The following is a 10419-nucleotide window of genomic DNA, read 5'->3' on the forward strand; positions in this document are numbered from 1 at the left end:
TTGTTTTTTAACTTCTCATTTTTTCGCTTCCAAAATTTTTCGATTTCTAGTTTTTTGATTTTTTCATTTTACAGTTTTGGAATTTTTAGATTTTACAATTTTTCAATTTCGCTATATTTCGTTCTTCGATTTTTAAGTTTTTCTTTTCTTCAATTTTTTTCATTTGCAGTTTTTTGTCTTTTTTTTATTTTACATTTTGCGATTTCACAATTTTTGGTTTTTTAATTTTTCAATTTTTGGATTTTTCGTTTCTCGATGTTTTAGTTTTACCTTTCCTTAGTTTTTTCAAAATTTCTGTATTTTAAGTTTTGGTTTATTCAGTTTTTCAGTTTACTAGTTTTTAATTTTTGTATTTTCAATTTTCAGATTTTTGAGTTGTTGCATTTTAGACTATTCAGTTTCTCGGATTTTTTGAATTTTTTTGTGTTTTAAAAAATGAAAAGTTTCTTCAGTTTTTAGATTTGTAGTTTTTCAATTTTTCAGTTAGATTTTTCAATCTTCTATTTGTTATTTCAGCAATTTTTGGATTTTCAATTTCTAAATAGCCAAATTTTCCGTTTTTCCAGTTATTGCATTTGTTGATTTTTTAGTTTTAGGATTTTTTTGGTTGTTAAAATTTTTCAGTTTTTCCTTTTTTCAATTTTTTTGGTTTGTAGTTTTTCTATTCTTGTTTCCAATTTAAAAGTTTTCTGTTTTTTGATTTTCTTTATTTATTTGGTTCTCAATTTTTATTTCTTCCATTGTTAAGTTTTCAAGATTAGAATTTTTTATTTTTAGTTTCTTTAATTTTACGTTTTTGCAAAAATTTTCGTTCATTCACTTGTTCAATTTATTAGTTTTTAAAACTTTTTATATTTCAATTGAGATTTTTCCATGTTTAAATTTTTCGGTTTTTCGGTTTTTATTTTGACAATTTTTTGAATATTTGGTTTTCCTATTTTGATTGAATTTTTCGACTTTTTAGTGTTTCAATTCTTTGGCAATTTTTAATTTTTCGTTTCTTAAATTTTTAGTTTTGTAATTTTTCGATTTTTCAATTTTACAAGGTTTCAGCTTCACTTCACTTTTCAACTTTTAGGTTATAAAATCGTAAAATTGGAAACGGAAAAATTGAAAAACTGAAGAATCCAAAAATTGTCAAATTATTGAAAACATCAAAGAATCAAAAGATTGAATAATCCAAAAATTAGTAATCAAGAAATTAAAAAGAGGAAAATCGAAAAATTGCAAGTGGAGAAAATAATAAAAAAAAATAATATAGAAACTAAAAAACCGAAAAACTTCAGTTGAAAGATCGACAGATTGAAAAATTTTAAATTAAATATTTGAAAAACTCTAAATCGAGAAATTAAAGAAATGACAGATTGAAAAATCAAAAAACTGAAAAATGCAAAACTAAAAAATCTAAGTATTAAGAATCGAGAAACTGAAAAACCAAATATGTATTTAAAAACAAATGTGAAACTGAAAAATCGAAGAGCCTTAAGAAAACGAAAAAAAAACGAGAAACTTAAAAAAAAATATGCATCTCACAATTGAAATATCAAAAACAAAGGAAGCAAAAATTCAACAGAAAAAAATATCAAAAAATAGAAATATTTGAAATAAGAAATAAAAATGTCAATTTTTAAGATCATGATTTTCAAATTGAATATTTCGAAAAGTTGTAAGATTTTGAGCGAAAAATTAAAAAACTGAGGAACTGTAAAATCGAAAAATTAAAGAAATGAAAGACTAGAAAATAAAAAACGTCAAAACTCCAAAGTTGGACACTCGAAAAATTTCAACTAAAGAAAAATGAAAGAAATGACAGATTGTTTTTAGGTTATAAAATCGTAAAATTGGAAATGGAAAAATTGAAAAACTGAAGAATCCAAAAATTGTCAAATTATTGAAAACATCAAAGAATCAAAAAATTGAATAATCCAAAAAAAATCAAGAAATTAAAAAGAGGAAAATCGAAAAATTGAGTATTGAGGAATGGAAAAATTGCAAACTTGAGAAATCAAAAAATTAAAAAAAAAAACGTAAAATTGTTCGGTCTGACAGTTACGATCAAATAACTGTCAAACAACTGCAATGCCAACATTACTTTAAAAATAAATTTCACGGCCTACTAGAGGATTTTTTTTCGATCATATGGAAAATTAATTCTGTTTCTTAATGTTCTTCCTTCTAACTTTTTTTTTGTGGTGTGATTTAAAAAAAATATATTTTTTTTCGCCTCCAGAATGCTAAATAAACTCAAAGAGCAGCACAAAGTGGCGCAGCTCCTCGCCGCCCAGAAGGTCCTCGAGGTAAAGAAAGACGAAGAGACGAAAGAACCGTCGTCGAACGACTCGAACAAGAGCGACCCCGAGATCATCGTCGACGACGACTTATCCAAAGACGAGGTCACGATAGTTCCTACGAAAGAAGCACCAATCGTCGTCATAGACGAGGAGGTCAAGCAGCCGCCGGACCCCCCGGTCACGACCAGCACCGAGGGCGCCGTCAACGGCCACTTGCTCAAAAACGACAAACCATATCCGGAGGTGATCGAGGAGGAGCCGATGCCGGTCGACGTAATCAAGCACCAGGGCAACACCCTGAAGGACCTGATGGAGTGGCTGCACGACAGGTCGACCTTGACCAGTGAGGAGTTGGCGTCGTTGTGCATAACGATGGACGATTTCAAACAAGCTTTAAAGTGTGTTCAGCCCTCCGCGAAGAGGGAGGGATTCGCGACGGTTCCTGACGTCAGCTGGGACGACGTGGGCAGTCTGACGGCCGTGAGGGAGGAGCTGCAGATGGCCATTTTGGTAAGGGAACGTTAGATTCGTTGTTCGCGTGTTTTTAGAAACGTGGGAAATTGGAATTTGTTGTGTTTTAGGCGCCCATCAGACACATGGAGCATTTCAAAGAACTAGGTTTAACCACTCCGACGGGGATTTTGTTGTGCGGTCCACCAGGTTGTGGAAAAACTCTCATAGCCAAAGCTTTAGCGAATGAAGCTGGAATTAACTTTATTTCGGTTAAGGGTCCTGAGCTTCTCAATATGGTGGGTGTCCTCGCGGGTTGTCAATTCGCGTTAACAATTTTTTTTTTTTGTAGTATGTAGGTGAAAGCGAAAGGGCGGTTCGTGTGTGTTTCGAAAGGGCGCGGAATTCGGCCCCTTGTGTCATTTTCTTCGACGAATTGGACGCCATTTGCCCTAAAAGATCGGATAGTAGAGAGGTGAGTGCGTTTTCGGTTGAATTCAACTTAAAATTTATTGGGAGATTTTTATTCTCTTGGGCGCCTGGCTACTTACTTAAATTTGATAAAATATATAAATATACTCCTGTATTTATGGTTTATGAATCCGTGTCAAATTTTTATCGCAGACATCCAGATTTTTGCAATGTATTCGTTTAGTCAGAAATGATGAGGTCATTTTACAATTTTGCCAAAGCAATTTCATTTAAATTTTACAAAAACATACTCTTCTATTTCTGATTTATGAATCCGTGATGAGTTTTACCATTGATATCCAGCTGTTTGTAAGAAAAATCAAAATTGTGTGAAAGCCCAATTTTTTAATAATCGTAAAAAATGACATTTTTATTTTTTTTTTCAAACATTTCAATTTTTCGATTTTTTATGTTTTGAATTTTTCATTCTTCAATTTTTCGATGTTTCAGTTGCTAGATGCATATTTTTTGTAAGTTTCTAGATTTTTGCTTTTCGTTTTTTAAGGTTCTTCGATTTTCGATTTTCACATTTTTTTTGTAAATAGATATTTTGAGTTTTCAGTTCTTCGATTCTTAATATCTAGATGTTTTAGTCTTGCGATTTGAAATTTTTCGAGTGTTCAACTTTTGAGTTTTTTGTTTTTTATTTTCACTTCTTTCAGTTCTTTAATTTTTCGCCTTTACAGAGTTCTTCAGTTTAATTTTTCTCTCAAAATTGTGTAACATTTTACAACTTTTCGAAATATTCAGTTTGAAAACCAAATTTTTTGATAATCTTAAAAATTGACATGTTTATTTTTCATTTTAGATATTTCAATTTTTCGATATTTTTTCTGTTGAATTTTTCGTTTAATTTTGTAATTTTTCGAAGTTTCAATTGTTGGATGCATATATTTTCTTTAAGTTTCTCGATCTTTTCTTTTTGTTTTTTCATTTTCATATATTTTTTCAATACATATTTTGATTTTTCAGTTCCTCGGTTTCTAAATTTTTTAATTTTGTAATTTGAAATTTTTCGAGTATCCAACTTTTGCACTTTTCAGTTTTTTCATTTGTCAATGTGTCATTTCTTTAATTTTTCGATTTGGAGTTTGTCAATTTAAAATTTTTCAATGTTTAGTTGTAGTTTCTGTTTTTAATTTTTCGATTTTTTATTTTCTCTATTTGTTAGTTTTCGATTTTTAAGATTTTTCAGTTATAACTTTTTCAATTTTTCAGTTTTTCGTTTCTACAGTTTTCAGTTATTCGATATTTTAATTTTACTTTTTTGAAATTATTCGATTTTTCAATTTTTTAAATTTTCAGTTTCCCGAATTTAAATTTTGCGATTTTTCAGTTTCTAGATTTGCAATTTGTCGAACGTTCATTGTTAAATTTTTCAATTATGGATTTTTCAACTTTCATTTTTAATTTTTTTGGATTTAACAAATTTTAATTCCTTCAGTTTTTCGAGTTGCAATTATTCGTTTTTAAAATTTTTCAACATTCCATCCTATTCAAGATATTTTAATTTATTGTTCTTTTTTTTTAAATTAATTATTTTTATTTATCGATTTGCAATTTTTCAAAAAGAGTGTAGTTTAAAATTTTCCGGTTTTTCAATTTTTTATGTTGTGAATTTATTTCATTCTTCATTCTACAGTCTTTCTATTTTGAAATTTTCGATGATTCATATTTGTTTTTCAGTTTCTGGATTTTTGATTTTCGTTTTTTAAGCTTCTTCGATTTTTCAGTTTCCCATTTTTTTAAATACTTATTTTTATTTTTTAGACCTTCGATTCGTAGTATCTCGATTCTTTAGTTTTGCGATTTGAAATTTTTTGAGTGTCCAACTTTTGAGTTTTTACGTATTTTATTTTCCAGTCTTTCATTTCTTTAATTTTTCGATTTTACAGTTCCTCAGTTGTTTAATTTTTCACTCAAAATTGTGTAACAACATTTTACAACTTTTCGAAATATTCAATTTGGAAATAAAATTTTTAATGTTCTTAAAAATTGTCATTTTTATTTCTTATTTCAAATATTTCTATTTTTCGATATTTTTTTCTGTTTTATTTTCTCTGTTTTGGATGTTTAAAATTTTCGATATTTCAGTTGCTAAATGCATATTTTTTTTAAGTCTCTCGTTATTTTCTTCGTTTTCTTAAGGTTCTTCGATTTTTCAGTTTCACAATTTTTTTTATACATATTTTGATTTTTCAGTTTCTCGATTCTTAATACTTAGATTTTTTAGTTTTGCATTTTTCAATTTTTTGATTTTTCAAAAAATTCATTTCATTAATTTCTCGATTTAGAGTTTTTCAATTAATTTAAAATTTTTGAATGTTTCGATTTTTCAACTACTACATATTTAATTTAATTTTTTTGATTTTTCAGTTTTTGAGTTCCTCTATTTTTAATTTTTTGATTTTTTATTTTCTTGATTTGCAAGTTTTCGATTGTTAAGATTTTCAGTCTTTGATTTTTTGATTGTAATTTTTTCAACTTTTGAATTTTTGATTGTTTGATTTTTCACATTTTTATTTCTTTACTTTTTCGATTTGCGGTTTTTCGTTTCTACAGTTTTCAGTTGCTAGATATTTTCATTTTATATTTTGGAAAATGTTCGATTTTTCAAATTTTCAGCTTCCCGATTTTTAATTTTACGATATTTCAGTTTCTAGATTTTCAATTTTTCGAACGTTCAATGTTAAATTTTTCAATTGTCGATATTTCAACTTTAATTTTTACATTTTTGGTTTTATGAAATTTTTACTCCTTCATTTCTATGAGTTGCAATTATTCGTTTTTAAAATTTTTCAATATTCCACATTGAAGATATTTTAATTTTTGATTTTTTAAATTATTCGATTTTTCAATTTCTTGATTTGTAAGAAAACGTTTAGTTTAAAATTTTTTAATTCTTAGAATTTTTATCTTGTGAATTTTTCGATTTTGAAATTTTCGATTGCTCAATTTTTTTTATGTTTTTATGTTTTTTATTTTCTACTCTTTCATTTCTTTAATTTTTCGATTTTACAGTTTCTCAGTTTTTTAATTGTTCACTCAAAATTCTGTAACAAAATTCACAACTTTTCGAAATATTCAGTGTGAAAACCAAATTTTTTGATAATCTTAAAAATTTACATGTTATTTTTTATTTCAAAATTTTCGATGTTTCAATTGTTAATTGCAAATATTTTAAAGTTTCTGGATTTTTCTTTTCGTTTTTTAAGGTTCTTCCATTTTTCAGTATCACATTTTTTAATACATATTTTGATTTATCAGTTCCTCGATTCTTGATATGTAGATTTTTTAGTTTTGCGATTTGAAATTTTTCTTTTGGATTTTTCAGTTTTTTGATTTTTCAATCTGTCCTTTATTTAATTTTTTGATTTTGAGTTTCTCATCTGTTTCATTATATTTCAGTTTCTAGATTTGAAAATTTTCGAGCGTTCAGTGTTAAAATTTTCAGTTATCGAGATGTTAACATTACAATTTTTGGATTTCTCAAATTTTTGTTCCTTCAATTTTTCGTTTTTAAAATTTTTCAATTTTTTGATTTTTTACCTTGTGAATTTTTCAATTTTTCATTCCTCAGTTTTTCGATTTTGAAAAATTTTTGGTGATGCTTATTTGTTTTTTAGTTTTTGATTTTCGTTTTTTAAGGTTCTTCGATTTTTCAGTTTTCCAATTTTTTTAATACAAATTTTGATTTTTCAGTTCCTCGATTATCTAGATTTTGTAGTTTTGCGATTTGAAATTTTTCGATTTGGAGTTTTTCAAATGTTTAGTTTAAAATTTTTCAATGTGTCGATTTTTCAAGAGAATTTTTTCGGGTTAGTTTCTCTATTTTTAATTTTTAAATTTTGTAATTTTCTCCATTTGCAATTTTTCGATTTTTATCTTTTGAATTTTTCAATTTGTCATTCCTCAGTTTTTCGTTTTTGAAATTTTTAGATTTTTCAGTTTGTAGATACATACTTGTTTTGCAGTTTCCCAATTTTTGTAAACATATTTTGATTTTGAATTTGACTTTTTTTTAATTTCCAATCTTTTAGTTTTTCAGTTTCTCGATTTCTAATTTTTCAATTTATCAGATTTTCGTTTTGTAGTTTTCCAAATGTTTAAATTAAAATGTATCAATCTTTCTATTTTTCAGCTTTTGAGTTTTTCAATTTTTCTATTTGTCAATTATTTATTTTCATTTCCTAGATATTTCAATTTTCCGATTTTTTAATTTCTCGATTTGCAATTTTTCGGGTATTCATTTAAAATTTTTCAAATATCGATATTTCAACTTTTCTGTTTTGAAATTTTTCCATTATTAACATTCTTATTTTTACCTTTGTTGATTTGCAGTTTTTCGTTTCTATAATTTTTCAGGTAATGATATTTTAATTTTACTTTTTTTAAATGATTCGATTTTCCAGTTTTTCTATTTATTTTGAGAATTTTTCAATTTTTCATTCTACAGTTTTTCGATGTTGAAATTTTTTAATGTACATATTTGTTTTTCAGAGTCCCGATTTTTGATTTTCATTTTTTAAGGTTCTTCGATTTGAGTGTTCAACTTTTGAGTTTTCATTTTTCTTTAATTTTTCGATTTTATAGTTTCATGGTTTTTTTATTTTTGCAGATGTCTAATTTAAAAATTTTCATTTTTTAAGTCTCTCGATTTTTAATTTTTTGATTTTTTAGTATCACAGTTTGGAATTTTTCGGGCGCTCAGTCTTAAATGTTTCAGTTACCGGTTTTTAAACTTTTGATTTTGGAATTTTTCGATTTTTTCACATTTTTTTTGTTCCTTCACGTTTTAAATTTGGAGTTTTTCGTTTTTATGATCTTTCAGTTACAGATATTTTATTTTTCCGTTCTTGAAATTATTTGAGTTTTAAATTTTTGAATTTTCAGTTTCCGATTTTCAATTTTACTATTTTTTTGGTTTTGCAATTTTTAAATTTTTTATTTTTTACAATTTTCGGATTTCTCAAATTTCTATTCTTCCAATTTTTTGATTTGCAATTTTTTAAATTTTTATACCTTTAATTTTTTGATTCGCTGTTTTTCGATTTTACAATTTTTCGATTCCTATATATATATTTCATTTTTCGTTTTTGAATGGATTAGATTTTTCCATTTTTCGGAATTTCAATTATCGATTTTTCAACTTTTGATTTTTACAATCTTTGGAGTTTTCAGATTTTTTCTTTTCAATTTTTAGATTTGCAACAATTGGTTTTTAAAATTTTCCAATTTTGCATAATCAATTTAGTTTTTTCGAATTTTCAGTCTATTGGTGTTTAATTTTTCCATATCTTTTTCTTGATTTGCAATTTTTTGAATCTCTAGCTAATTTTCGTAGCTGGTTTAATAATGATAAAAAATATTATAGAGTACTGGAAAATTAATTAAAAAGTTGCTAATTCAAAAAATATAAAAATGTTAGTGTTTTAGAAAAAGATTTTCGAAATATTCGGTTTACAACTTTTTGATAAATTCCCGCCAATTTTTTATAGGGCGGTGCTACGATGCGAGTGGTCAATCAGATGTTGACGGAAATGGATGGGGTTCAAGACAGACAAGGAGTGTATCTTTTAGCTGCTAGTAATAGACCGGACATTGTAGACCCAGCGGTCCTAAGACCCGGACGATTCGATAAAATCTTGTTTGTTGGGTTGCCTACGGCGAGTGACAGGGTAGAAATTCTGAGAGCCATCACAAAGGTTAGTTTACTATAATAATTTGAAGAAAGTTTTTCACGTAATTTTTTTTTTTTTTTTTCTAGAATGGTACCAGGCCTCGGTTGGCCCCTGACGTAGACCTGGAGGCCATCGGCACCTGCGAGCAATGCCAGGGCTACACAGGGGCGGACTTGGCCGCTCTGGTCAAAGAATCCGGAATTGTAGCCCTAAAGGAATTCATGCTGTGTGGCGACACCCAGAAACCCATCATGGTGAACATGGAGCATTTCCAGAGAGCCATTTCGAAAATTCGACCGTCTGTGCCTGAGAAGGTACCACGTTTTTTCCATTTGAATTGGAATCTAGTACTTACGGAGTGTTTATTTTAGGATCAGAAGCATTACGAAAAACTGCGCAAGATGTATGCGGCTGTTCCCGAGCAGAGTGATGTGGAGGAAATGGAATATTCTTAATCACAGTATTTTAGTACAGTACAAGCGTACATTTGACTTGTGCGTCCCGAATTTTGGACTTTGGTATTTGTTGAAAACAAATTAATGTCGATCGGTACTGAGGTTCCGAGTCGGAAATTCCCTTAGCGTTAATTTCGTCCTGCAGTATATTTTTTGCAGATTTGTTATAAGCGATTGAATTGACACTTGAATAAAGTTCTAAATATGTTGGTTTTGTTTGTCATAGTGCGTCGAGTCGGTCTAGGCGAAATTGGTTTAACGAGTAGTGTTTTAGAAAATTTTAGTTGTAATTTCATCAAATGGTTCAAATCCGTTTTGTCTTACGCAAATTATATTTTTATATTTTGATGTAAACAATTGTGTTAATTATATTTATGATTCATATATCTTACAAATAGTGTCTAAGGGTGTCACTAAACTTTGTGCAAATAGTTGTAAAAAATTTATAAGGAAAAAATATGATTACTAAGATTGAATAAAATGAGGATTCATATTTGGTGGTTTTTGTTCTTCCTAGTGATAACCTAACGTTGTTCTATTTTTTTTTATATACAGGGTGACTCATGAGTAATAATTCCAATTTTTGGTCTATTATTTACCCCGTTGTTTTTTTTTACGCTATAAAGGTTATCAGTTATCACAAATCAAAAATCGCAACATTGTCGTAGTGTGTCATTTTTTAACGGAAGACATTTAAACGTAAAACAGAAGGCTGCTGCCGTTGCTATGACGATTCATCAACACATTTTTCAGAAATTAAAATGCATCCAAGTTTTGCAATTTAATCCACATTTAAGTGCTTTGTATTAGTTTTCTTGGTGTTTTGTGGTAATTTGTGTGCTCGCACAATGCAATCGGACAGCGATGAAGATTTTTCGTGCACCCCTGAAGAAATTTCCAAACTACAAAGTTTTTGAGGTTACTCATTCATCCACACAACACGAAAAGTACGTTCTGCTGATAAAACTCTGCAAAAAATCACTGATAAGGTGTCGGCGAGAATTTTTTCTCCATTTTCGTGTTATGCAAACGAGTTCAGTCGGTTTCGACTTTGTTGAGGTCGTACGTGTG

General features: G+C 28.0%; 1 protein-coding gene across 2 annotated transcripts in view; it reads left to right on the plus strand.

Moving 5' to 3' along the window:
• Positions 1–9841, plus strand: part of LOC135127647 (nuclear valosin-containing protein-like) — a 28040-nt gene extending 18199 nt beyond the window's left edge. For both annotated transcript variants that reach the window (XM_064054171.1, XM_064054172.1), the window contains 6 exons: positions 2231–2801; positions 2873–3040; positions 3094–3216; positions 8711–8917; positions 8980–9207; positions 9265–9841. In XM_064054171.1, coding sequence (XP_063910241.1) covers positions 2231–2801; positions 2873–3040; positions 3094–3216; positions 8711–8917; positions 8980–9207; positions 9265–9348 — 1381 coding nt within the window. In that variant the 3' untranslated portion in view covers positions 9349–9841. The remainder of the gene's footprint in view (positions 1–2230; positions 2802–2872; positions 3041–3093; positions 3217–8710; positions 8918–8979; positions 9208–9264) is intronic.
• The last annotated feature ends 578 nt before the right edge of the window (positions 9842–10419 follow it).

This window comes from Zophobas morio, unplaced genomic scaffold (genome assembly GCF_036711695.1).
Source record: "Zophobas morio isolate AGI-343-1 ecotype UQ-CSIRO unplaced genomic scaffold, CSIRO_AGI_Zmor_V1 ptg000012l, whole genome shotgun sequence".
Classification (NCBI taxonomy): Eukaryota; Metazoa; Arthropoda; class Insecta; order Coleoptera; family Tenebrionidae; genus Zophobas; species Zophobas morio.